This window comes from Cydia amplana, chromosome 11, assembly GCF_948474715.1.
Source record: "Cydia amplana chromosome 11, ilCydAmpl1.1, whole genome shotgun sequence".
NCBI classification, from domain to species: Eukaryota; Metazoa; Arthropoda; class Insecta; order Lepidoptera; family Tortricidae; genus Cydia; species Cydia amplana.
The window spans coordinates 6671053-6698422 of NC_086079.1; the positions used below are offsets into that span (position 1 = coordinate 6671053).

Below are 27370 nucleotides of genomic sequence, written 5' to 3' on the forward strand. Positions count from 1 at the left end.
TGTTCCATCCCATGATACTCGGACCTCTTTTACGCCCCCCAGACGTATTACGTCCAAGCACAGCAGACTCACTTAATGCGCCCACAATGTCAGCATATAATCGGTCAATAACGCGGTGGTGGCCAGGATCGTGACAATAATGGTCCGCACATATAATAAAGTCATCACTAAAATCTATATTTCGCAAACGATTTAGATGAAATTTGGTATGGAGATAGTTTAAAGTCCGAGGAAGAACCTTAAGGATAGGGCAGTTTAAATCATCATCATCATTATTCCACGCAGCCAAAGTCGCGGGCAGCAGCTAGTTACAATATAAATTGCGTATGTGTCAATCTTATAACATAAATATTATGATCGGGAAAAGGCTGAAATGATGACTTGGCCCCCACGGACGTCCTGTCACAAATGACAGGCTCACAACGCACTGCTCACAACCGTTACAAAACACTAGGTGTATCAACGATCGACGCAACGGTTTCTAATTGAAATCTAGTCATTACTGTCGTCGATGGTTTGCGCTTGCGCTGACGGGTGGGCGTTACTGTTACTGTTGAAGCGCAAGACCCCTTGTTATGGGTATAGGAAGAAAGCGAACTTTAGTATCTGTAACGGTAAATATAGTATAGTTGGTAAAATCAAATCAATTTGTCAGTAAATAAGAAAAAAAATATAGCTGGTTAACCAAATCTTGTCAGTAAAAAAAGGCGCGAAATTCAAATTTTCTATGGGACGATATCCCTTCGCACCTACATTTTTCAAATTTGCCGCCTTTTTCTACTGTCAAGATCTGGTTGACCAAGTATATATACTCATCCTTTTCCTTTGGGTGCTAGTTAGTAAGACAAAGATAGTTTACCTATGATTCTCTCTGTCTATGTTTGAAATGAGACAGTCCTTTTACAAACTATATTTAATACATTTGGATGTGCAGATCTAATTAAATTGAAATTTAGTATTTTTGGTAAATCGACTAATGATAGTCTAAAAAGTTTTTAACCTTAAACTGCATTTGTTTAGTCACACTTTTTGCTTACCTACTAAAATACTAAGCAAAATGTGTGCTAATGTATTTAAACTACGAGTATGTCGTTTAAAAAAATCTGAACGAAATACTTATACGAAAGGTTCAATTTCATTCCTATCATTAGGTATTATTTTTTTAATCGGAAATATAAAAATTCCAACAATAACTATTTGAGAAACTAATACATTAATTATTAAGGTTGGAAAAATAAATATAGTAAGCTATAAATGGCTATAATTTACGTACGAATTGATACATATCATGAGATCCCGCCTAAAAGCAATTAAAATGGCGTGTGTGATGTTAATCCATCACATTAACTAGGTATAATAAGTCTAAGTCTGCCAGTGCAGGTCATTGTGAGCAATTTTCAGGTCTTAGACCTTGATGTCTAGAAGGGTTATTATACTTATTATACATATTGTTGGAATTGTAGAAGTTGTGAAACATTGTAGGGAAAGTTATCGATCCTTATTTTGCAAATAGCTTTTAGCTTATAAACGTTTTTATTTACAGTATTAACGATTGTTATAGACTTCAGCTTTTGAGTTTCAAATTTTATGCGAGTAGGTAATCGAATACTCTTTTAATTTTTCTGTTAATTCGCAGAGTAGGTAAGTACAGAACTCAAAGTTAAAGAAAAAAATCAGAGTAACAAAAGAACAAGTTACCAACTGTAACTAAAGAGAATTATCCAATAGGCAACAGAAATGCCGAACGGCTCACTTAATAAAGGATATCGGAGGATTTTTTATTTTATTTTACGATAGATAGATTTTTTCTCGTCAGGGGCAAGAGCAGCACGCCGCAAAAAAGAGTTACGAATGTATGGCTCATTAGTAGCAAGCACGGTTAGTTACTACGAAACAGTTGTAGGTAACCGTTGCACAACTTCCGACGAAAAGTCGCTGATTCGCCATGAACGAAGAACATAAAAGAACCAACTACTTACTTTTACGAAAAGCGAGCTCATCCCTAATATAACTTGGTTTCTGTATCCGTGACAATTATATGTCTTCGGGAATCACATGATACTGGTTTAGCGAGGCGTAGTTTTTGGTAAAATTCTGGGTTAATGACAGTTTCTGGTTACGATTATTTCACTCATTAGATCAGGTTGCGAATCGATTTCGTTGCATTGCTTCATGCGACGTGAATTCGATGTAGTCGTTAGTTCAGCCTTTCTTCAATACATAACACAATGTAAGCCCAATTAAATTCAGTAAGAAACTTAGCACCAACATAAAGGCGTGCGTCATACCTACGTGCTTTTCATTTTGAAACATGGGCATCACCAAAACTGAGTAATATATATATTATACTAATTAAAAACTTCTAAGTAAATAAATCACCCCATTAGAGGCTAGGTATGTTTCATCCTTTTGTATTGTCAGCTGACAATATTAAAGCAAAAATGTTTATTTACGGGTATCTTTGAAACATCCGTCTATTTAGGTGTACAAGACTAACAAGTGTTGATCTATGTACCTATACCTATGTAATTTTATGTGCATCAATTTGTCGTATCCATTTGTGTACGGAATAGGTACCTATACTGCCCCATAATAATTTGTAGGTAGGTATTTGACAAAAAATTATGGTGTGAGTAGGTACTAGGTAACACACACACACACACACACACACACACACACACACACACACACACACACACCTTTAACTACTACGAGTGACCTGTATTACCCAACAAACGGAACAACACACACATACCGACCATAGTGATGTACAAACAAACTATACTGGCCATAGTAAAAATACCTTCGCCCCGGCCACAAACGTTGCGTATGTCATTTGTTACACAGTGCTGCGACAATAAAATAACACCGTGGCTAAACAATCGGACATAATCACGGTAATTTATTTCTTAGGTAACACTCTAATAACTAAAATTACTACGGCTCTGTGTACTTGGAAAATTGTTAAAAACGTTCACAAAGTAAGAAAGGTCAGTTTACAAGGATGTTTATGAATAGTTTGTTAATTAGATTGGCGCCTTTCGGACAGTTTGCACAATGTCATGTGACGTTATCAAGTTTATTCGGTTTGTTTACTTCTACTTGGCAACAAAAACAAAAGAATTTACAGACTGTAGATGTGTACAATAAAGATAGCGCAACTTTCAATTTTATTGCATTAGGTATCTTGCTTACAATCAGCTTAGCTCTAATTACGAGTCGTACAATTATTGCTTAATGAGCACATTTCTCTAACCTGTAAGGCCGCTTTCTGTAATGCATGTAAACACCGTTTCGCTCCAGCTTTACTAATGAATGTTGCAGTCAATGAATTTTTCACCGTGATCCGTCACCGGTCACGTGGAACAGGATCACAATCGGTTTTGTGACATCACACAAAATCTACAACGTAAAATAAAAACAAAACAGATGCACATCACTATTTCGAATACCGATGTTTTCAAATTTGAAGTTCGAATTTAGAATTTGTTTACCGCATGGACGGCACTTCGCGACTGTTGTTTGCGTGGGACTGACGCATCAACAAACGGCAGACCACCGGCCAGTGGAGTTGTTACAACTTACGAACGTAGACGAAGCGAATGGACAGTAGAACCAATATAAACGTGATCTCCATTAACGCACCTTTGTTACGGAACTCGACACTAAAGTTACGCTGGTTAATTTAAACCTCCGACTGGCATGCGCACGGTAATAAATGTAAACACAACCAGTGGGCAGCGGCCGCGAAGCACCAATTATTCACAATGGGCAAGTGCGAAACCCGACTTTATTAAATTATGTAAGTCAAAATGTAGTGGGTTTTGTCAAATTAGCGCATCAGGCCCCGTAGCCAACATGCGAATCGCTAACGCTCCGCAGCGATCGAAACGCAACTGTCCCTGTCACGCTAATATGGAAGAGTGATAGAGAGACACAAAGCGATTCGATGGCGAAGCGATAGCGATCGTCACCTTGGCTAGGCCGCCAGCGCGGATAGCGCCGTGACAATGGGGGCACTTTGTATGGGGTTTACGAAACACTTTGTGGTCTATTGTTAATTGCCATGCCCATAAGGCCAGGCACGAATACTACAAATGTGGCGTCATTACGCGCTTTTTATACAAACGGTCTTGAAATTTTGTGGTTGAATTTAGTTTTTGCTTGTAAATTGTCCGCGTAGAACTCATTAATGACAGACACCATCCCTTCCTCTTTAAACAAAGACGAGAAACCTTAAATATGTTTTCAACTAGAATTACTTAAGGGGCCCACTGATTACCAGTCCGCCGGACGATATCAGCCTGTCAGTTAAACGCAAAAGGTGACAGTTCCGAAATTCCAAACAACTGACAGCCTGATATCGTCCGGCGGATTGGTAATCAGCGGGCCCCTTTAGGTACCTATACTAGAAATCAATTATCAATATAATATTTTGCGTTATTTAAATACATTAAGCGATTTAAGCGATGTCTAGACGCAATAAAGTTTCTTATACTTAAATACGATTTAAGGAGGTTTTCACATCCGCCACAGAGTCCCGTTATCGTGGCATCCTCTATCTGCCATCGATTATGGCATCTAGGTCGAATAATCGTGCCATCAACAATCACGCCTAACTCGTATTAGTCGTACGAGTACGTTTCGTGTCCACACATATTGTCATTAGTTATACGTAGGTAATTAGTAGTACGTATATATTGAATTAAATTAATTTGCTTCAGCTATATCAGTGGTTCCTAACCTGGGGGTAATTACCCCCGTGGGGGTAAAACTGGTATTTTACGGGGGTAATAAGCTAACCTAATATAACAAACGTACACGTTTTATTTTTTTATTACCATTGGGAGGAAGGGTAAAATCAGGTGGGTTTACTACGGGAGTGCGACACACGCTTGTGCGAAGTATTGTTAGTGCGACGTATGATTAGGCGATGTACGATTGTACGACATGTCATTTGTGGGAACTACTGTTCGTGCGAAACATTATTAGGCGATGCACGACTATACGATGTGCCGTTTGAGCGAATATCGTTTGTGCGAAATATTAGCGTTTTAACCGTGGTCGCACTTTATTTTTATTTATTTTTAGTACAGTCCCACCGCACTGTTTCTTTTCCAAAAATATTTCCGGGGCTCCTATTTCTAGACGGTTTGCCCTTCGGGCATCTGAAGCTACCTAACGAACCTAACCTACCTTCTACCTACCTATATTTCCCCCAAGTGTAATGTTTTCACGGAGGTCATACTAAATCAATAGGTAGGTTAGGTTCGTTAGGTAGCTTCAGATGCCCGAAGGGCAAAGCGCCCAATAGTACTAGATCTTAGATCCCGTTTTCTAAGGGGGCCTTGCATTTTGGAGATAAAGCAAACCGCTCGGAACAGGTGTTCCTGGGGGTGATCTGAGCTAATTTCGCCCGGTTGCCGAGAGGTCCCCCCCAGCAGGTGGGCAGGGGAGGGGGGGGGGGGGGGGAAAGTGCCTCCGGCGCGCCTCACTCTAAATTTTATATCTGCATACATCTAGCAACTTTATCAAGTTTGGTGTCTTTTTCGTATAATTTGAGGATGGAGAATTCATTTCTGTGACTAAACTTTCACTCACCCATACAAAAAAATCGAGAAATTCAAAATTCAAAAAAAATCTTTACACTTTTTTTTTTTTTAATCCTCTACATAATTAAAACTATGAGGATCTGCTCTAAAAAAAAATACATGTGAATAGCCCAGTTATTCTACTATATAGAATAATAAACTTATCAACCATTTTTAACTAATAATTAGTATTTATAAAAATGTTTTGTGTCGCACGGCGGACCGTGCTGAAGTAGGTATACCTACACGCATTTAGTTTAGACACGCATTTACTTCAAAACATTATTCAGCATAACGCAAGTAGGTACAGAAAGTAAATATTTAAAACAATAAAGGAATTTACAATAAGTACGATATAACTGAATATTGGATTATCCTATGCAGAATGAGTTGTCTACCTACTGGATAGTTTCACGACAGATCAATTTTTTATTTAGTTATTGTGACCTTTTATCTTCTACGTCTTTTGAGATACTTATCTATGTATACATAAAAATTATACTAAATTTGCGTGTAGTGTAGGTATCTAAACGGAGGTGAATGCGGTGCAGTGCAGCGGCGCTCGCGCTCAGGGACCGTTGGTATTAGTTCCCAACATCTTTATTTAACTTCCGTTAACTTGAATCTTTTCCGCCGTCTCACTATCTGAAGGTTGTCTGGAAGAGATCGCTATTTAGCGATAAGTCCGCCTGTTGTTACCTACATTTTTGTACCTGTTCATACTTTTGTAACATTTCTTTTGTAGTGTGCAATAAAGCATTTTATTATTATTCACTTTATTTATCTTTCATCTTAAGTTAGGTTTTTTTATAATATGAATATAAAAACACTTACAAAACAATAAAAAATACATATAAACACATTATAAAAAAACCTAACCTAGGGTGCCGCCAGCAGCGGGGCAAGGCCCAAGCTGCCGGTGGTCAGGGCCGCAGAGAGAGGAACTGGCGGACTATCCGCGCCGTTTCCAAGATCACCGCCTTCTGCATCTGGCGCCTTCTGGCCCTTGATCCAACCACCTAGCGAGAGTCTCTCAAGATGTTGGTCGAGACTCTTCGCTATTAGACCGTTCACTGAAACGACTATCGGGACAATGATCGTCGAATCAACATCCCACATGGCGGTTATCTCGTGAGCCAAGTACTTACTGGACTTGTCCTTCTCGGCCTTCACGAGATTCTCATCATGGGGGATGGTGATGTCAACGAGCACGGCCCGACATTGCGATCGATCTATTATCACAATGTCAGGCTTATTGGCTACAATAGTCCTGTCAGTGATGATAGATCGATCCCAATAGAGCGTGGCACGACCATTCTCGACAACAGGCGCAGGTAAATACTTGTAGTACGGTACTTCGCGGTCCACAAGACCATATAGAAGAGCAAGTTGCTGGTGAATAATCCTGGCTACGAGCTTGCACAGATTATGTCTGTGCAAGTACTCGCCTGAGTGACTCTCCGGGACGGCGGCATGCCCCACAAATGTCGACCGTACCGTCCTTCAGGATATATTTCCGATAGTTGTTCGTCATCATTACTTCGTCCGCAATTGCACAGGCAAAACCCTCGGTTTCTCCGAAGAGGTCCCCGAATCGTAACCAGTTCACCGACCCGAGCAGGTCCACATCGGGTCCCGTGAGGGCCTTGCAGAACCGCCCGTGTAGCACCTTACTCTCCCATGCCGCCTTGCGATCCGCAGTACTCAGTACCACAGGTTTGCGCCAGTTCTCGTTTGCCAAGGAGAGCGGCGTGAGGTTCCTGTCTACTGCCACCACAACACGATGCATCCCACACTTGTTGTTAAGGAAATAATTCCTGAGATTGTACACCTGGCGGTTGTGGAGATCCTTGGCGTTTAGGAAGCCTCGGCCTCCACACTTCCGTGGGATGTACAATCTCATAACTGACGAGCGTGGGTGAGCAGTGATCGAACCCTCCGATCTAGGGCGTCCAGTTCGGTCTGAGTCCACCTTAGTATGCCAAAGGAGTATGTGAGTAGGGGCATTACCCAGGCGTTGAAGGCACGCACTTTGTTGCCTCCTGACAAAAGACTGTTAAGGACTTTTGTGAGCCGACTGAAAAAGCGCTCCTTCACCGACCGTCTAATACCCTCGTCCTCAATACCCAGAGACTGTGACATACCAAGGTATTTATAGGTTTCTGATTCAGAGATTGATCTGAAAGCCATTGTCTCAGAGAGTTGTAAATTTGTTGAATTTACAACCCTCCCCCGCTCTACATGTATAACCGCACATTTATCGACACCAAACTCCATGTTGATGGCACTACTGAAGACTTCGGTAGTTTTCAGTAAGTCCAACAAGTCTTGGCTATTTTGTGCAAATAATTTGAGGTCATCCATGTACAAAAGGTGAGAAATAACTTCACCCTCTCTCCGAAGCCGACAACCTAGTCCCAAATCTTTCAGCAGGGTGAGGTTCATGAGGAGATTCAGAGCTAGGCAGAACCACAGGGGACTCAGACTATCACCCTGAAACATTCCTCGCTCAATCCTTATAAAATCCTGCGGGCCAGAGCGGTCATCCCCGCCTCCTGGTTGACGAAGGACTGTGGTCCACTGCCTCATACACGCGCTTAGGAAGGCTCTCAAAGCTGCATCAACTTTATACAGCTCTAAGTCCCTCCCCAGCCATGAATGAGGCACCGAATCATAGGCCTTCTTATAGTCAATCCAAGCGGCTGAGAGGGCCCCCTTGTTCCGCCGGATTTGTTGGCATATGGTCATGTCTATGAGGAGGAGGTCTTTAGTACCACGGGACCCAACCCTACATCCATTTTGAGCGGAAGCCAAAATATTGTTTGCGACAATGTGCGCATTGATTTTTGCTCTCAAAATGGATGTAAGGAGCTTGTAGAGTGTAGGCATTTAGGCAAGCATGTGATGGGTCTGTAGTTTTTTGCTTCCGTGGTACTACCGAACTTGAAGAGCAGGAAGGTGACACCAGTTGTTAAGGAAGGTGGGAGAGAACCAAGCTCGAGGGCTTGTTGGAATTGTGCTGCCACTTATTATTATTATTTATATTTGTGGAGACGGGTCTGTTTAAGCTAACACGAATATATTTAGTAACTTTATTTTTTAATTTAATTGCAGTGAGACGCCTCATTCGGTTCTCGTATGTTTTTTTTTTTTTTCTCGTAATGTGTTAATCATACAGGATTGTGACTCTTGGAGACCCTATACATCTCTAAGGATAATTTGATAAACTATGTTATTTTTTAGTTCTGACACTTAGAGACATTTACACCTCTAAATAAGTTTAGATTTTTTTTTTCCATGTATCTGTTTTGTTTTTATTTTAATATTATTATTATAGTTTTTTTATGTAATTCGACATTAAGAGACCTTATACATCTCTAAGTAATTGTATTACGTTAGTTTGATTTGGTAGTTGTAGTTGTATTTAATAATTGTTGATGTGTAATTATTATTATTTTGCTTGTATGTAAATTCAATGTTGACGTGTAAAAGTGCCCTTGTGGCCTATTTGCTGAATAAATGTTGAAGTTGAAGTTGAATATTTCATTTATATTTGCATATATATCACGTCCAGAAGTAATATATTAATGTAATCTACAAAAAGAAGCATAATAACTTATAAGAAACCATCAAAACATACTTAAAAATCCTAAAAGCTGCATACTGCTCTTACAATGCAGGTACGCCGCGCGACATAAATATTTTTTTTACAGAGTTATAAAAGAAAAATGATTGAGAAGTTTACTATTCTATATATAAGGATAACTAGGCTATTGACAGGTATTTTTTTTGTAGAGCAAATCCTCGTAGTTTTAATTTTGTAGAGGATTTTAAAAAAAAAAAGTGTAAAGATTTTTTTTGAATTTTGAATTTCTCGATTTTTTTGTATGGGTGAGTGAAAGTTTAGTCACAGAAATGAATTCTCCATCCTCGAATTATACGAAAAAGACACCAAACTTGATATAGTTGCTAGATGTATGCAGATATAAAATTTAGAGTGATGCGCGCCGGAGGCACTTTTGCCCCCCCTCCCCTGCCCACCTGCTGGGGGGGACCTCTCGGCAACCGGGGTAAATCAGCTCAGATCACCCCCAGGAACACCTGTTCCAAGCGGTTTGCTTTGTCTCCAAAATGCAAGGTGGTGGACCTTAGATCTCTTGCTACAAAAATAGGAGCCCCGCGGGGCTCTATTTTTTCTAGTTCAGTTGTGATGGAAATGTTTTTTGAGAAAAAACAGTGTACTGAGACCATGTTAAAAATAAATAGGTACCCGCGTAGACCCACAAATACTGTCGTGCACTAGAAGTATTGTCGAGCCGTAATATGTCGCACAATTTAACTTCGATCAAAAATACTGCCGGTCTATATAGTTTGGTCGCACAATATCACTTCGCAGAATTGCAGTGTCGTTAAAAAAATATTGTCGCAGAATCGTGCATCGCACACTTGGGGTCGCACTTATGTAATAATCCCAAATCAGGTTCCCTAGTTAGTCATAGGGGTGACCGGACTGAAAAGGTTAGGAACCACTGAGCTATATGATACATTATTTGACAATTGACAGCTGCTAAATTAAATAGTACAGTCGAGTACACAAATATGTTTATCAGCCAACGTTCCAAAAACATGTAAAGATGTACGTGAACTCAACCGTGAGTACTATCGCTCACAATGTTAACTGTACATCGGTGTACCTTATGCCTTTTGTAATAAGGTCCACCGATGTACAGTTAGGAGTGTTACTGTTGTACCACAAAATTCTCATTTTCCTTGTGAGTTGCCATCACTTTGAATTTCCCACCATGCACTTCGCAATTTTCATTGGGAAGGTATTACAAAAGGGACACACAAAAGGATGACGGATGGATATGTAAATGATTGAATACATAATACAGGAAACTGATTGATTTGAAAAGATAATAAATAGTATTGTAAAGTCATTTTGCGCTCAAACTCTCATAACAATGGTGAAACTGTGTGGTCTGTATTAATAAGGATTATAAGGACATCAATACCTAAGGTAACGAAGTGGATGGATAACGTTATCCACGTGATAAAAAAACGTCACTTTTTAACACTCCAGCTGCACTGTTTCAAGAAACAATCACTCTCATTACCTATCACGTAGACGAGTGCGACCATTATGAACGAAATGAATGAACGCGCCAAAAGTATCTGCCATCCTCGAATACTTTTCCAAATAGGGATATATCTTTACAGTTCACGACTATACGTCCTTTATCTGTCACAGTCTAATTATTCCACATATGTAAACATGTCTCGTTTTGATAAGCTATTAGATAATACTTTTGATGCTGACTGTACATGATGGATTATCGCTTGGCTACTAGACCTGTTAAATTCAGAATTAGAAACTAATCCGCGATTCTCAGAAGGCAGTGCACTGCAGATTTATACGCAATTTGTAATTCCAAGTATTATCCACACGAGATAAAACAATAAACATCGGCTTGCCGAAGTCACAGACAAGACATCCTCTAGACTGAGCATAGTAACGTTACCCCCTCTGCCACTATATACGGTAGTTTTACTCCATCTTCGAGCCAAAGTGTCAGAATCCCGTGCCGTGATTGATCCGTGTCTTTGAACGGACCAATCACGGCACGGGATTCGCTCATCTCGTCCTCCCGCACCCCCGTATTTTTGGCAGCATCGGTTTCATGAAATGATTGCTCTAAACTCCGTCTAGAGGATTCCTAGTCTATTGCCGAAGTCAATGGCAACATAATAAGGCGTAGTAATAGCACGCAGCAATCATGACAAATGAGAGACACGAGATTTGCTCGTTGCATCATTGCTGAATCTGATCAGAGACAAGTAATGGCTCCTCTACACGATGGGCCAACGCCGGCCACTCCAAGGGACGCAGCCATGCGGTAGAATGAGATAGCAATATCACTTGCTCCCTCTAACGCATAAATGCGTCCCTTGGAGTGGCCGGCGTTGGCCCATCGTGTAGAGGAGCCATAAAAAAGATCGTCAATGTATAACAAAGTAGCGTTCCTCCTTCATAAGTACTTCATATTGAAGATGGTGACACTAGTATGGTGAAAATAATTGAAATAAGTAAGTACATACCTATACAACATTACGGTTTTTTGCACTAGCTAAGGCACTACAAAATATATGAAAATAAGTGGGCCTGCATCTCCGCACGCGTGGATATCGGTCTGGGTCATATTCCCTCCGTTCCATGATGACTGGAACTTTTTAAAGAAACTACCAGTCGATTTTTGTTATTTGTCTCGTTGACCATAACATCATGAGCCATGCTGGCCATTGACTTTACTCCACACTCAAATATGTAAAAAAAAAAACACAATTTGAAAAGGGTTAATTTAAAATGGTACACTTTTTAGATGCGCTCCCACGATTCCATTTTATTACGAGTGTATCGAGATTGGGCATTTTTTGGTCGTAAGATTTTTAAAGTTAATGCGGTGATAATGTTTTTTGGCGTAACAATAAATGTGTCCAGTGTAAAAGATATGCTGAAATTGCTATTAGGTACAGTAGTTGTAATTTATCACGCATTGGGACAAGAAGTTTTTTAGAAAAACTTTGCTGATTTTTTGATGACTATGTAAGTTAATCCGCGGAACAAGCAATCATGTGTAACTGTAAGTGTTAGCGTCCCTATTATTATATCCATACTGATATCAAGGACCAAACTAATATTACGAAAAGTGTGCCTGACTGTCTTTTACCTCTTTACGCTTAAACCGTTGAACCGATTCGGACAAAATTTGGTATGGAGTTATTTTAAGGCCTGAGGAAGGACTTACAGGGCCGGATTAAGCATGTCGGGGCCCCTAGGCAGTGCAATGCTCGGGGCCCCCTTAGGCCCTTACAGTAAATTCTGCATACATAATGTTCATTTTTCAGTTCAGGGAAGTAAGTTTGTGGTTTTAATTTCAACCTTCAGGTGTCGGTTGAGCCGATCCGAACATGCCGAGCGATGTCTTTTTCGATCTTATTGCGTGGACATAAAGCTTTTTTCTATCAGTTTTTGCCGATTCCTTTTTGCGTCAAGTGTGGGGAGAGCCCTTTTTTTCTCAATAGGTAGTTAAATATTGTGCGAGGCTGAACAGCGGATGTCCGACCATAATACCATACGCCGAGCCACATGATTAAAATTAACGTAATAATAAAGATATTCCATAGGTTTAAATTCCTATTCATTCACCAGTCAAGTTAGCATGTAGGTACAGGGTCAACCAGAAAAGCAGCAAAAACACGCGAGCGCAGCGAGCGTGAATTTTTTTGTAAAAAAAAATGTGAAAGCGTGTTAAAAAGGCCGGGCCGGGCCTAAAAATCCGAAGTTCTCCAGTGAGCCGAGCTTTCATGCGAGGTCGAAGCCGTGCTTCAGGATAAGCTCAGCTAGAGGACAGACGCCAACCAATGTCCATTGTATTAAAAAGCGAGACCGCAGGCCGAGCTTGGCGCAGCTAGGCCAAAGGCTAAGCTGAAGAAGAGGAGATTTGGAAGACAAACCAAAAATGGAGGTGTGAGGCTGAAGGTCGAGCTCAGCAATCTCCACATTACTTAACAAGCCCGAAGCATACTTATAACCAGCGAGGTGAGCTTTTATGCGAGGCAAAAGGCCAAGCTTCTGAAATCAATGTTTATATTTGTTAAAAAGCTACGCCGAAGGTCGAACTGTACGAAAACAGCGCTCTGACACGAACCAATCGTCAAATGTTACTCGACAATAATATGTCTTAAGCAAGAGTTACTCGGAGATGAGGTATTAGGCCCTCGGGAGCCTGAAAATCGAGCTCAATATTACAGACTTTAAATCTATAAAATAACATAATAACATAATGATCGTGTATCTGAGAAACTGATATTGGACCTTAAGTAGGTATAAATGTTTAGGTACAATAATAACAATATTTATGAATTTTGGCCATATGAAACAAATATTGTTTTTGGCGCGCGCGGGGCCGCCAGGGCCCCCTATCCGAGGCGGGGCCCCCTAGCCGAAGCGGGGCCCATAGGCAGTTGCCTACTCTGACTTAGGGTTAATCCGGCCCTGAGGACATAGGGTAGTTTTTAACAATCATCATCATTCCACAGACGATGTCACGGACAGAAGCTAGTGCGTTTATAAATTACACTAACTCCAGACTAAGTTGAACGAGAGGCACGCGTGTTGGGCAACATCGGAACGCGGCGCCAGCGTCAGCGGGCTGGAACATTCACTTTCTTGAAGAGAATCCGTGGCCTGCAAAATGCTCCATATCCATACTAATCGGTAAAATTTAGACGGCTATTTACATCTTGATAGGCCGAATGCACTTTCTTGAACGCAGTGCAATCGCTTATCAATTGTATGCATCGGACATACCTTTGCGAACGGTGATGCGTATCTTTTGTAAAGAGGTTTATAGCGATTTGGAAATGTTTCATTTGAGTTGGTTTCGAAACTTGGGTTAATGACTATTAGGAATCATTATGGACTAAAATACGCTCCTGTACTCTATGCTCCTTAAGTAATAATTATGGTCTTCCTTAACTGATATAATATGGTTTTTAAGAGTAGGCTACGTTTTTAATTTGATAATGGAACAAAGACCAGACGTTGTTTAATTAGGTAGTAATAAAAACGAAATAAAACGGTGTTGTTTCTTGTTTCAGCTGTAAATAAACATTCCAGTTGGTTGCTAAATGTATTTTCTTGCAAATCATTGCACGTCTTTTGTTTTTAGCGAATATTCCGTTTGCTAAAGATAAAATTGCAAGTTCTTCGCATCACGTGGTATGCAATTATTGCAGTTAGAGTCGGATTTCCAGCGCTAACCACAATAACATGAGTTGTGTCGTAACGAAACCAACGCTAAAATTCTAAATGCAAATAGAGTAATGTGAGGATTTTTTCTCAAAGTATGTTTCACGTCTCAAAATGATATTGAAAATGTGTTGGATGCGTGTGCTAGAGCGCTCAAAGCACTTATATTCACATTGAATTGGTATTAGATAGGTGTTGATTTTCGTTTCTAAACACGCAGAAGTTAAACCGGCAAAATGTGATTTTTCAATTTACAAGATGTACATAACGCAAGCGGGGTGTGGATCAGTTATGTAAAGAGATGCGGTGTTCTAAATTTCACGAGCTCGCGAGCCACTTCATACTTGTAATACAATTTTTGTAAAGACATAAAGTTTCATTGATATTATAACATTTAACCTATAACATGTAGGGATCGTAGAGTAAGGACACTGGTAAGGACAAAACCATAACATAGCATTGTTGTTTTTTTATAGCCAAAAATACGAACGACTACTGGTTCCTGGCTGACCACTGATACCTTTACCTACCCTGCCAGTTCTAAATATCCAATGACTCCAAACGTAAACATGTGTAACTAATGTAACTATGTATGCATTACATGAGAATAATATTGTAGGAACTTGTTGTCGAACTACTAAGCACCTAGTTTCTGAATACATATATAATTTGAAACGCTTTACACACACCATAATTTTTCATTTCTACTCGTACTTACACAACTTGGGTTTTCATTCATAAAATGCATACAGCATATTTAAAGGAAGAAAGCTAATTGGCTCAATCAATGCAATCACTTGGTAATGTATTCAAAGTGGAAATATACGTTAGTGTGCCGCAATAATTAATGAAGTTGTCATGATTTTCGCATTTCGTTTAACATTCGTCGCGTCGGTCATGCGTTAGAATAGAACGGAATGATAATTGTTTTGCCGGTTGCTTGACATTATGGTAAGTTTTAATCTAGCGTGTGTCACGAGAAATAATTGGAAGGTATTGGAGGAAGCAGAGCAGACTGTGATGAATGGGATAACGTTGTACCATAGACAGAGTAATAGCTAAACAGACAGCTCGGAAATTAGCTTGTCTTGGTAACTTTCTTCTCACGGATAGATTTTCAGCGAATTTTAGGCGACATTGGGATAAGTACGGGCTGGACACGTTAAAAACTACACTGATTTTAATTGATGTACAATTTTCTAGAAATACCTATTATTTATTTAAATATACAAAAACATAATTCATCCATACTAATCGTATAAATTCGAAAGTACCTCTGTCTGTTTGTCACCTCTCCACGCTTAAACCGCTGAACCAATTCAGGTAAAATTTGCCATGACGATAGTTTGAGGCCCGAGCAAGGACATAGGATAGCTTTATCAACTACCATCATTGCCATCATTCCACGCCGACGAAGTACAAAGTACGTACGTACGTAGGAACAGAAAAAATCAAGTTGTGCATGTAGAATTATTTTTTCGGATATGTCTTAGGTACTTACATTTTAGATAAAACGATAGATGACTTATCTGACTCATTAAGTATATTATAGGAAATTATCTCAGTGTAGGCTTCCATATTACAATGTTAACTCTCATAAACCGCACTCTTTATAGTATTTATGCCTATAATTTTATTACGTAGATGTTTCGCTGGTATATCGTGGTTACTACCTACTTATGGTAATTAGGTACACTACTGATTTTAAAAGGGGTACTTTCTATTTCTTACGCTTATAATTAAGTATGATCAGTATCTTTAGGCGTATTTAAACATTATCTTATTTCTATCTGTGTAAACGCATTTTTAGTCTGCATAAAAAATAAAAACTCTCAGTGTCTGTTCCTAGACATATATGGAGAAACTTTTGGACTAAATATAGAATCTCACGTAATTGAACCAAAGCCTAATGGAAAAGTAATCTAACAAAGTAGTGATTTTATTTGTAGCAGGCTTTGTTATTTTTTCTGTAAATAGGTATACCTAAGCACTACATTCTAAAATACCTAATAGACGTATTTTCGACATCGATCTACATACTGTTTATTACTGTCAAGTTGACAACACAGTAATGTCTAGCAGCAAAGTAGATATTACTCTTCGTGATCGTAATCTCTCAAGCAGAAAATTAAATAACTACACACCTAATGTGAAATCGAAACCGACTGACACTCTTCGTCAAATCCTTTCTTATTCTTAGTTCACTTTCATCAAGATGAAACTAAAATACTGTTTATTTGAAGTCCGTTAATTTAGTGGATAAAATAAGTTAATTTGTCGTGATTTGATTGAAATCATAAGTTAAATCTAAATATATGTGAAGAAAATATTCACCATTAATAAAAATTATAAGGAAAGAAGGAGCCGCTTCGCTACAGAATAAAACCTGTAACAAGTGTAAAATAACTATCCTTAAGTTGACTTTAGAACCTAAACATGTTATCGCCTGAGAAATGAGGACTTATAACTCTTATAAGACATAAGTACTGAGGTTCCATAGTTTACCTACGGGTGTTCGGCCGTATTAGGGGGTTTTCAGAAAAAATGGTAAGTACCACTACTTTTATTCGAAAAACCATCAACTTTTGGGTTATTTAGACTCAGAATCACGACTAGGTTACCTACTATTGAATGAGACAAAGAAAAAAAATCTCCCCAGTTTTTCATACAAATTTTGGGTGTCAGTATTGTAACGGTCTATACAAATCGTATGTGAAAATACGTTACAAAACTGTCATTTTTTTGGGACACATTTTTTTTCTTTTTAAATCGATAGTCAGATTGATGATTCTGAGCAGAAATAACCCAAAAGTTGATGGATTTTCGAAAAGAAGTAAATGGTACACTTAATGTGAAAATGTCCATTAGGTCGGACATTGGACGCGATCGGATCCGCTCGCCGTATCGGCGCGTGCGGATCGTGGTGCGCGGATTACGGCTCGGCCACGACATTGCGCGACTAGCGACGGCGGCGGCGGTAACCATAGGTGGGAACGAAAAGTCCGATCGCTGTGTCTCGCTCCAACCTATGGTTACATCAGTTTGACAACGGTGTTAAAGTCGGGACACATGCAGAATACAAATGTTAATAACAGTAATCGCCGTCACCGTAAAGGCGTAAACTATGAGAATCCACGCGGTCCTCTTCCCTTAATTGTTTTATGAATGTCAACCTGTCGCAATTTGTCTGCCTGTCGTTCACATCTAAATCTGACGTGCCGATGACTCATTGACAATCTCAAAATAGTGGTGGGTGCATTGTTTCCAGTACACAATAGTACTGCCGACAAACGCTCTTGCATCTACCTGAATATACAGCTAGCACTTATTTTGAGAGCTCTAGAGGATAAAATTGAAAAGCAATGGCTTGTTAAATGGCAAATTTAATGTGGTGGAAGTCATACCAACAACTAGTCTCTGTATTTTAGTCTGCCGATTGACACGCACTTCAGTTATCTATTTGTGATCTATCTTCTAATTCTAACAATAGTGTTTGCTTCCTACGTTATTCAATACAGCGTGAAAGTTTATTGTATAAACTATTCCCTTTTACTTTAACGAGTTGAATTTTTATGAGTCTGTTAATTCATTTTGGTGTTTACATAGGTTTTAATGTAAACATTTATATGTACCTATCTTCTTGATTACGTTTGAAAATAAATAAGGAGTTATATATGCGCTACTGAAATGAGAGCGAATAGGATTTTAAAATACACCTGAGTTGTTATGTTGTCGTTTTAGGTAGGTACTATCGAAACTGTATCGGTGGTATTACATGTGTCTTATGAAGTTGTATGTATTCTAATGATTGTATACTTTACAAAAGTAATATGAGACCAGCGATCATGATAATGATATATGTTTTTTCTTATGTATAAACCCAGAAAAGAAATTCAAATCAACCCACGTTAAAATTTATCAACAGACCCTGGCACTCACTGAAGGTTTTGTACAGTCCACGTCAAAAACATCTTTACGTAAGTACACTTTTGCCCCTCCTTTATAATGCGGCCCAAAATGTAAACATATCTTTGACGTCGACTGTACCTACGCTTAGGTCCTAAAGAAATATTCTAACTCCACTTATTTTTTATAGGATGCAGTTTCAGGCGGCCTAGCCAACATGACAATCGCTATCGCTTCGCCATCGAATCGCTTTGTGTCTCTCTATATCTTTTGCATATTAGTGTGACAGCGACATTTGCGTTTCGATTGCTACGGAGCGTAACCGATTGGCACGTTGGCTACGCGGCCAGAACTGTTCAAAGCGTCATACGAAAAGAAGCAAAGAAAAAAAATAGCTTACTGTCTCATGGAGCCCCATCGCCGATGCGGCAAGTTCTCCTGATGGCTACGGACAAAACACAGTGTAAGCGAATAAGCGGTGCACCAAAAGGAATCACACGAAAACACGCCAATTATTAAGTAAGTTTCGATAGTAGCGGAAAATCCATTTTCAGCAAATAGTTATTTGTTGTAGAAGTGTGGTCTAAGAAAAAATCGTGCTCCAATTCGACAGCCGAACTAGTATAACTTATAGATGTCGCTAATACTGAATCTTGAACAAAAAAAATTCATTTTCAGTAAATTTAATCCCGGAGCTAAATGGAATCCAAAGAGCTATTTGGAATCAATGTAAGGTGCTAAAGTTATCGGCCATTACACAGTAATTGGCCACTCTTAACACTATGAATTTTATTGGCTTGTTAGGAGTGGCCAAGTGGCCAATCACTCCGTAGTGGCCACTAACTATATATAGCACACTACAGAAAAGTTAGAGCACCCAGGAAAGTGAAAACAAGATATTTGTGTTCCGATATTAAAATAATGTGTCCCAAGATTTATAAAAAAATAGCTCAAGAAATTCACACACACAAAACATATACTCGTACTTATGGCAGTTTTCGTGAACTCCGGCGATATCAAATGAAACAAAACAAAGTAGCAAAATATAAACCGAAAAAATAAATATAAGCAAATTACTTATATACCGTCGTAAATAAGTAGCATTATGTCTGAGCAGTAATTTAAGTGATCCCTTTTATAAGGCTAACGATAGAAGGTCTATTTATATTCAAGTAGCCGTTTCATGAGTAAACATTTCACGTTTACGTTAGCGACTGCGTAAAGTAGATCGCAGTCCATCTCGCTCGCACTGATGTACCTATTGGTAACGTAATTGTCAAATGCCAATGGTAGGAAGCCGTGAAGAAGTCCAAGTCAAAGAATTGCAGTAAAACATAATATTATCCTCTCAGCGCCCATACGTCAAACCTTGCCAAGCAAAATGAAATTTTATTTTGTCAACACAAAGTTCAAATTAGAATCGAACAGGAGACCTTTTTATAGGTCTCTGGGCGGCTAGAGGTTATGGCAAAATGAATTTCTTACCGTTTCTTCCCTTTTCATAATTAGGACGTAATTTTTTTTAGTTCGTTGTGCAAATCAAAATTACAAATGCTAATTCTAATGAAAGTGCATCCTGCAACGCATATTATATCATTTTATATCTAATATCTAAGCATTTCGGGTGATTATATGCGGGTTCATTATAGACCTTATTTCGTTAGATTAAGGTATACGAAAGGTCATTTTTGAAGATGGTTGCGGACTGACCTCGGCTGCGTCCGCCGGAGACTCGTCCGCGTCCAAGAGTGCCGGTTCAGGTTGCCGGGGCTGCGGTTGCCGTTTTCTAGTCTGTGGAAACAAAAAAATTATTAGAATGAGGGTTTTAAAGATAAAGATAAAAGATAGTTTATTCAAGTAGGCATAATTACAATGCGCTTATGAACGTCAAATAAAGCTACACCGGCTCCAACCCTGCCCCGAGAAGATTTAAATCCCCCCTCAATTGGAGGAGGGTATCCCAATTGGGACCAAATATGTAGATGAACTTGTAACAATGCCAGTTACCTATTAAATAGGTTAAGTTAAGGTGCGTTTTATATTTAACCTTACGTTTAACTTTAACCTTAAAACAGTTAAAACGCAATATCTTGCAAAATTGTATTGACATGACATGTGTCACCGTACCAATGCTGTTTGAAAAATACAATAACAAAGGTATGTCTCTTCGAGTACGACGTACAGAACACTGCTATACAAATATGTAACTCTTACACCTCTTCTACTATTAATAACTTTTTGCAATTTGCATACCTCTGTTATAGAAAATAGTCCGACATCGAGTTCCATTTTCTGATTGCTACCTCTTATAAGAGAAGCATTTCTCTTCTATTTATAACCAGCCAGTGAAAGAGTTATTATTACCATTTATTTATAGCCAATCGTACTTTAAATTAACCGCTAAAACTTCTTAACTTCCGTGGCGTAGATAACAACTCGAATAAGACATGAAGTCTGGTTTAATATTTACGGGTATAATGACCTAGCAATATTATGCATCATAACTATCATTTATAAAGGTTTATAGGTATGTTTATAAGCTAGCTTTATGATGAGGAAATGTGGATTATATAAACAGCGTTTGATGTGTAAATAAGTCAGGCAAATGTATTTTAAGCTAAATCGCATTAGACGAGTATTGAGACGTGTAGTGCTTTGATCTTGTAGAAATAAATTAGGTATTTGACTTAACTGTAACACTACGTTTTTATTTTGTTCATAAAGGTCAATTAATTTTAATGTATACTTGGTCAACCAGATCCTGACAGTAGAAAAAGGCGGCAAATTTGAAATATGTAGGCGCGAAGGGATATCGTCCCATAGAAAATTTGAATATCGCGCCTTTTTTTACTGACAAGATTTGGTTGACCAGCTATAAGTACACACATTTTTATGAAATGTACCCCCAAGCGTACTTTTTATAAAAAAAGTAGGTAAAATATTCAAATTAATTTGTAACCGACTACCTAACCACATTACATTTGCCTAAAATTAAAAGCCTAAAACTTTTTTGGGTACCGCATTTTTTCCTGCTGTTTTTATCCAGATTAAAAATTCAATTTCACCAAAATCCATTCCGCCATAAATATTTGCGAAATAGTCAAGTCTATAAAGGTATGTCGACGAACACGGTACGTCACTAAGTATACAAATACAAATAGGAAACTAAGTAAACAAATCTTTGAAAGAGATATCAGGTCAAACTTCAATCAATTGACACACCTAGAAAGAGTTCAAGATAAGGCTAAAGGTGTTATTATATTAAATTACGTTCTACTATACTTAAGCTTGACATTGTACCTTTGATACATACGTATTAGATGAGACAAATGTAGTTTGTATCGACCAGCGCTAAAAATAAGTCGTGGTGGACATAATCTATCAAATGTATACGATAATAGCTATGTCGTTTTGCTGCTAACAATGGGAGACCTTACGTGTTTGCTATAAGGTTTAAAATCGTCATTAACAGTGTGAACGATGTGGATTGAACTGTTGACTGATACGATACCTACTTCAAACCTTCAAAAAAAGAGCGTACTCTCATCATAAAGGCCGGCCACGCACTTGCAACCCCTATGGGGCGGGTGTCCATGGGTGACGGTAATTGCTTACCATCAGGCGATTCGTGTGCTCGTTTGCCTTCTATATCAATATCATAAAAAACGAAGCTACACCGTGTGACGTGGCCAGGTTTATCGAACCACTAGCTTATTGGGTCCCCGTGACTGATTGATAGAATTGGCTCTTTCTGTAAGTAATGACCTATCTTGGAAGATGAATCCATACTAATATTATTAATGCGAAAGTAACTCTGTCTGTCTGCTACCTCTTCACAAGAAGAGAACTTCACACTAGAATCGCAGAACCAATTTCGAATGAACTAGAACCTAATACATATTAGAACAAATTAAGTTATTATTCAGAAAATATTTTAATTTGTTGTTATTTCAAGTAGAAACACTACTATATTAATTATAAACTGAAATAAATGTCATATACTAATAAAAAGTGACCCAAGCCTCCAGTGCCCCAGGCCGGAATCGAACCAGCGTCCTCTGCTATCGCGGAAAGGTGCCTGTTGCCATTCGACCACCGGCCCACAGCGGCATAGGTCGAATTTTTCCAAGTATAGGTATGCACTTCATACTGAAGGCTTATGGCACCCCCTGGCCTGCCGCGATAGCAGAGGACGCTGGTTCGATTCCAGCCTGGGGCACTGGAGGCTTGGGTCACTTTTTCTTAGTATATGACATTTATTTCAGTTTGAATTAGAACCTATGGAGATAGTATGAGGCCCGGGGAAAGACATATCGTCACTACTTTGAAAAAGTCTCGTATTGCTCACTTGTACTCAAAAACGCAGTAACTCTGTATGCATCCCATACATATTACCACATTTCTTTTGATTGACAAAACAAGATACAAGTATTTTTTAAAGTAGTTACGATACATACGATATGATAGTTTTAATCAATCATCATCATCTTCGGACAGAAGCTAGTGAACCGTAGGTATACTGCTTGATTTTCCAATTGTGTCTTTTGTTTTTAATCAGCGTAAGATGGTAGGTTACGTACGAGGGGTGTTCAAAATATTCTCGGTATGAGAATGAAAACAAACAAGTACGAAAAGTTTGATATTTTTATTTTTCAATATACTCCCCCCCTATGTTCATACACTTAAAAGATCGATTAATTATTTTTTTTAATCCTGCATAAAAATATTTTTTATCTTTGGTGTAAAAATGCTCCTCCACTGCCGCCTTCAATGCTTCATCATCGGAAAATTTATTTCCACGCAGATCCTTTTTAAGATTGGGGAACAAAAAGAAGTCGCTGGGGGCTAAGTCCGGACTATACGGTGGGTGAGTAACAGTTTCAAACCCACATTCAACAATAGCTGCCTTGGCAATATGAGCAGTATGGACGGGGGCGTTGTCATGCAGAAGCATAACACCTTTGGTTAACTTTCCTCGCCTCTTTTCTTTGATTGCATCCTTTAATTGACGTAGAATGTTAGCGTAGTACTGTCCTGTGATATTTACACCTTTTTCTTTATAATCGATCAGTAATACTCCTTCACAATCCCAAAATATCGTGGCCATGACCTTGCCAGCTGAAGGGATGACCTTGAACTTCTTGGGATGAGCTGAACCCTTAATGTGCCACTGCATGGACTCTTGTTTACTCTCTGGGTCATAATGATGAACCCAGGTTTCATCTCCAGTAACTATTCTTTGCAGCACCTCATCAGGATTTTCACCGCACAGGTCAATAAAATCGGAACAACAAGCTACACGCATGTCTTTTTGAAGCCGAGTCAGCATTCGCGGAACCCATCTTGCACTTACTTTTGACATATTAAGATGGTCATGGATAATATCATGTACGGTACCAATAGAGAGATTGGTTACTTGTGCTATAGATTTTACCTTCACTCGACCATCTTCCAATATAAGTTTTTCCACTTTATCAATATTTTCTTGTGAAGTAGCTACTACAGGCCGGCCAGGTCTAGGGTCGTCTTCAACACTCTCCCTTCCACATTTAAACTCGCTTGACCACTTTTGAATGGTAGATAAAGAAGGAGCAGACTCACGGTAAACACAATCCATTTCCTCTTTTATGGTTTTTTGATTTTTACCCTGTTTTGTCAAGAATTTTATCACGCATCGATGTTCTAATTTAGTTAACATTGTCAATTCCCACATGATGTTCATGTTTGTTCAGCAATTGCAGAAAAACAAAAGAACATCTCGCTTCGAATTATACTTTTTTTTAATGTCAATGAATAAACCTTAGCGGCCAGTAACGAAAGAAATTTTAGAAGAGGTTGTAAGATATCAATACCGAGAATATTTTGAACGCCCCTCGTACATCCAAAGCTGTCATCTATAAGATCAGTATCATCAATAGGTAACATCATTATTTATATGATGAATAGGTGTATGTTGTTGTTTATGCTCATGTAAGAAAACAACAACAACTGAAACACTCTATGATTAAGGTTTTATTATGCTCATTCAAAAATATACATAAATTCGCTTTTTTCATGGGGTATTTCAGGAAGGTATTCACTCTTAAGAGGCTCACGATACTGCCGCCAAAAAGCAGTTCTCAGCATACAACCGACGTTATGCTCTCATTGTGACGACAACTCAACATGAACTTGACACGAATTTAAGTAAGTAACATATATCAATCTATTTAGGTCTGGTAGTTTTAGTTGATAAAAAAAATACAACGTTTACTCGTTCTCACCGCTCTATTTTATTTGTATTACAATTTATAGCAATGAAAACGAATACCAGACATACATAGATATACATCACCTACCTACTTGAATATCCGTGCCATCAAGTTGCATGTTATTTTAGAACGTCGTTTTATAATGAGAGCGAAACTTGCTTCGGTTGTGTGGCCGCAGTTAGGTTCGTGCACGGTTCGTGTGACTTTTAAACCCGATGTCTAGCAATCCTATGAATACTAGATATTCAGATCTAAGTAACAAGGTAAACGCTAAAGCTAACTACGAGTAGTCACGACACTTTGTTTTGGGCAACATGGCGTAAACACAAAAACGTGACACCAATTCACCAATTCGTGATGTTGTAAATGTAAATACAAGTAACTGAAGTAACCAACAGTAACGTTTATAGTTGACTATCTACAGTCCTTATGTCAAAGTAACAAGGGCTAAGAACAGTCGGTAAACTATTGTTAGGACAGAGAACTTGACATGCATGACCTAGTCTTTAGGGACGTATGACACAATACAAACTGGTAAGTATATACCTGACATACGTAAGTACAAGGTTGGTTCATGTTCTAATGGACTTTACAATGTATGACTTGTGACTTTCTAAGGGCATAATGTACCTTGAGGAGCGTAACAAATAAACTTAGGGCATACCTACCATTGTGTATTAGCATTGTATAAGTAGGTGTACCTACTGTAGCAGAAATATCGTACCCGACCCTGCATTAAATTTAATTCTGTGTGTATGTATGATAACGACTTGACCGAATTTTCAGTCATCTTTTTGCATTTTTAGAACAATTTTATCTGCTCTATTCAGCACAACCGTGGTTTGAACACACGGAAAAAAGTTCCAGAACATTTCAGAAATATTTCATAGGAAATTAAGGAAACCTTCACTTTGGAAACGGAAAATTTCGGTCCGTATACAAAACAATGAGTAGCTTCTGAACATTTTCCATGTGGAAATTTTTCAATTTTCGGAACTTTCCGGCGGCACATCAGTAAGTCTACCCTTTATCTTATCATATCTTATAACTTCAAACGAGCAATTCTTGTATACTTATTTATATTTCGGGGATCTCGGGAACGGCTCTAACGATTTCGATGAAATTTGCCATATGGGGGTTTTCTGGGGCGAAAAATCGATCTAGGTTTTATCTCTGGGAAAACGCGCATTTAAGAGTTTTTGCATGTTTTCCGAGCAAAGCTCGGTCTCCCAGATATTACTATAATAGACCACAATACTAACGCGTTGGCGGCTACATCGGCGTCGGCTTCGCCGTAGCACTCAAAGTTTTCCACATCAGAGATGGAGTTGCCGGGGCTGGAGTCCGCCGTCGGCTCCGACTGGCCCGCTTCCGACCCGTTCTGGAACATGACAAATAAAACTGGTTAGTTATCGATTATATTTCATGGAAGGATCTGTATATGCTCTTACAGCGTTAGAGCTACTGCCTAACTAATAGCAAACTAAGCCGTATAAGCTTCACTCTTTCGACTGTTTAGTCGAGAAACAGTCGTAAGAAAGATCCATCATGGGCTGAATGGGAAGGTAGCCTGGAGAAATTCCAGGACCCTTCCTCGACTAGACTTGATGTGTAATATGCACTAGTACTCTTATGGAGTTTTCACTCCCGATCAGCTGATCTGAGTCATCTGAGGTGAGAGAGTGGATCGAGTAAGGTTTATTGATGGTTCACTAAACCTAGCATATCTGGGAGGGTTCCAGCGAGAAACTCAGCTAGGCCCGACGACTGTCGGAGTGAATGTACCTTTAGATGTTATCCGCCCTTCTAGAGAGCTGTTATCAATTTAACTGAATGCCAAGTTTTTCGAGGCTAAGTCCTTTAACTGAACAATGTCGGTAACCTCGACAGCCAACAGATAAGTAATGCACGTAAATCCACACAAACAGCAATTGCACTTAAAATTCCGAGAAATTACGATGGCAAATTATGCACTACGTCTGTATCTCTGGATCTGCTTGATAAAAACTAGATCAGAAAACAGATTTCTAAAGCCATTCTCTGGTGGAACGCGCCTTTGGCCGTATCTAAAATAACCCTGGTACATGAAAGTGAAAGAGGTTGTTTTTTTGCAGATAACCGAAAAAATTCAATACTGACCTGTAGTTTCCTGGGCAGGTTTCCGGGCGAGCGTGGCGACTTGGTGCGCTGCGTCACGCTTGGCGCCATCATGGCCGTCGGCACCTTCAGTTCTGGAATCAAACGTAAGTCAAGTTAATAAATAATAAGTTGTATCCTTGTTATTCCTTCCTATGTTTCCCTAGCAGCCAATCTTAACCTTTGAGTAATAAAGGGATCACTCGACCAAATTAATTTTTTGGCAAGGAACTTGAATTGTTTGGAAGTTAATACCTAGGGGTTGAATAAAGGTTCCGTTTATAAATTCGCAGACCACTTCAGGTGCTCCCAGGGACCGCCTGTTGAGAACAAGGTAAGGTTCATAATTTTGCAAATCTCCACTCATATTTATTATTTAATTATGCTGCGAAAGTAAATTAATTAAGTTTACCGATTTGTCATCTTGTTGTCATTATGAGACAATAATCGAATATTAAATTGATTTAATACAAGGCCGTGAAATGGGCGATTAAGTCATTTACAGTCATGTAATACCTAGTACTTCATGAGTCAGCCTAGGTATTATTAGAATTATTAGAATAGTGATATCTTACTTTAACAATCAAATAGGTGTCCGATAAGCTGATCATATCAGTATTACTGTCAGGTTCTAATAATTATTTGCTAAAGCAGGACTTTTGGCAGTAGGTACT

At 38.9% G+C, this 27370-nt stretch overlaps 1 protein-coding gene across 3 annotated transcripts in view; it reads right to left on the bottom strand.

Annotated features, from left to right (window-relative positions):
- LOC134651953 (rab11 family-interacting protein 4) overlaps positions 1 to 27370 on the bottom strand; it is a 120062-nt gene that overhangs the window by 42374 nt on the left and 50318 nt on the right. For 2 of the 3 annotated variants that reach the window (XM_063507088.1, XM_063507085.1), the window contains exons 3-6: positions 26700 to 26791; positions 25823 to 25941; positions 20020 to 20100; positions 18710 to 18754 (exon numbers count right to left, since the gene is read on the bottom strand). In XM_063507088.1, the coding sequence (XP_063363158.1) occupies positions 18710 to 18754; positions 20020 to 20100; positions 25823 to 25941; positions 26700 to 26771 (317 nt within the window). In that variant the 5' untranslated portion in view covers positions 26772 to 26791. The remainder of the gene's footprint in view (positions 1 to 18709; positions 18755 to 20019; positions 20101 to 25822; positions 25942 to 26699; positions 26792 to 27370) is intronic. The other variant, XM_063507086.1, reaches the window with a different exon arrangement.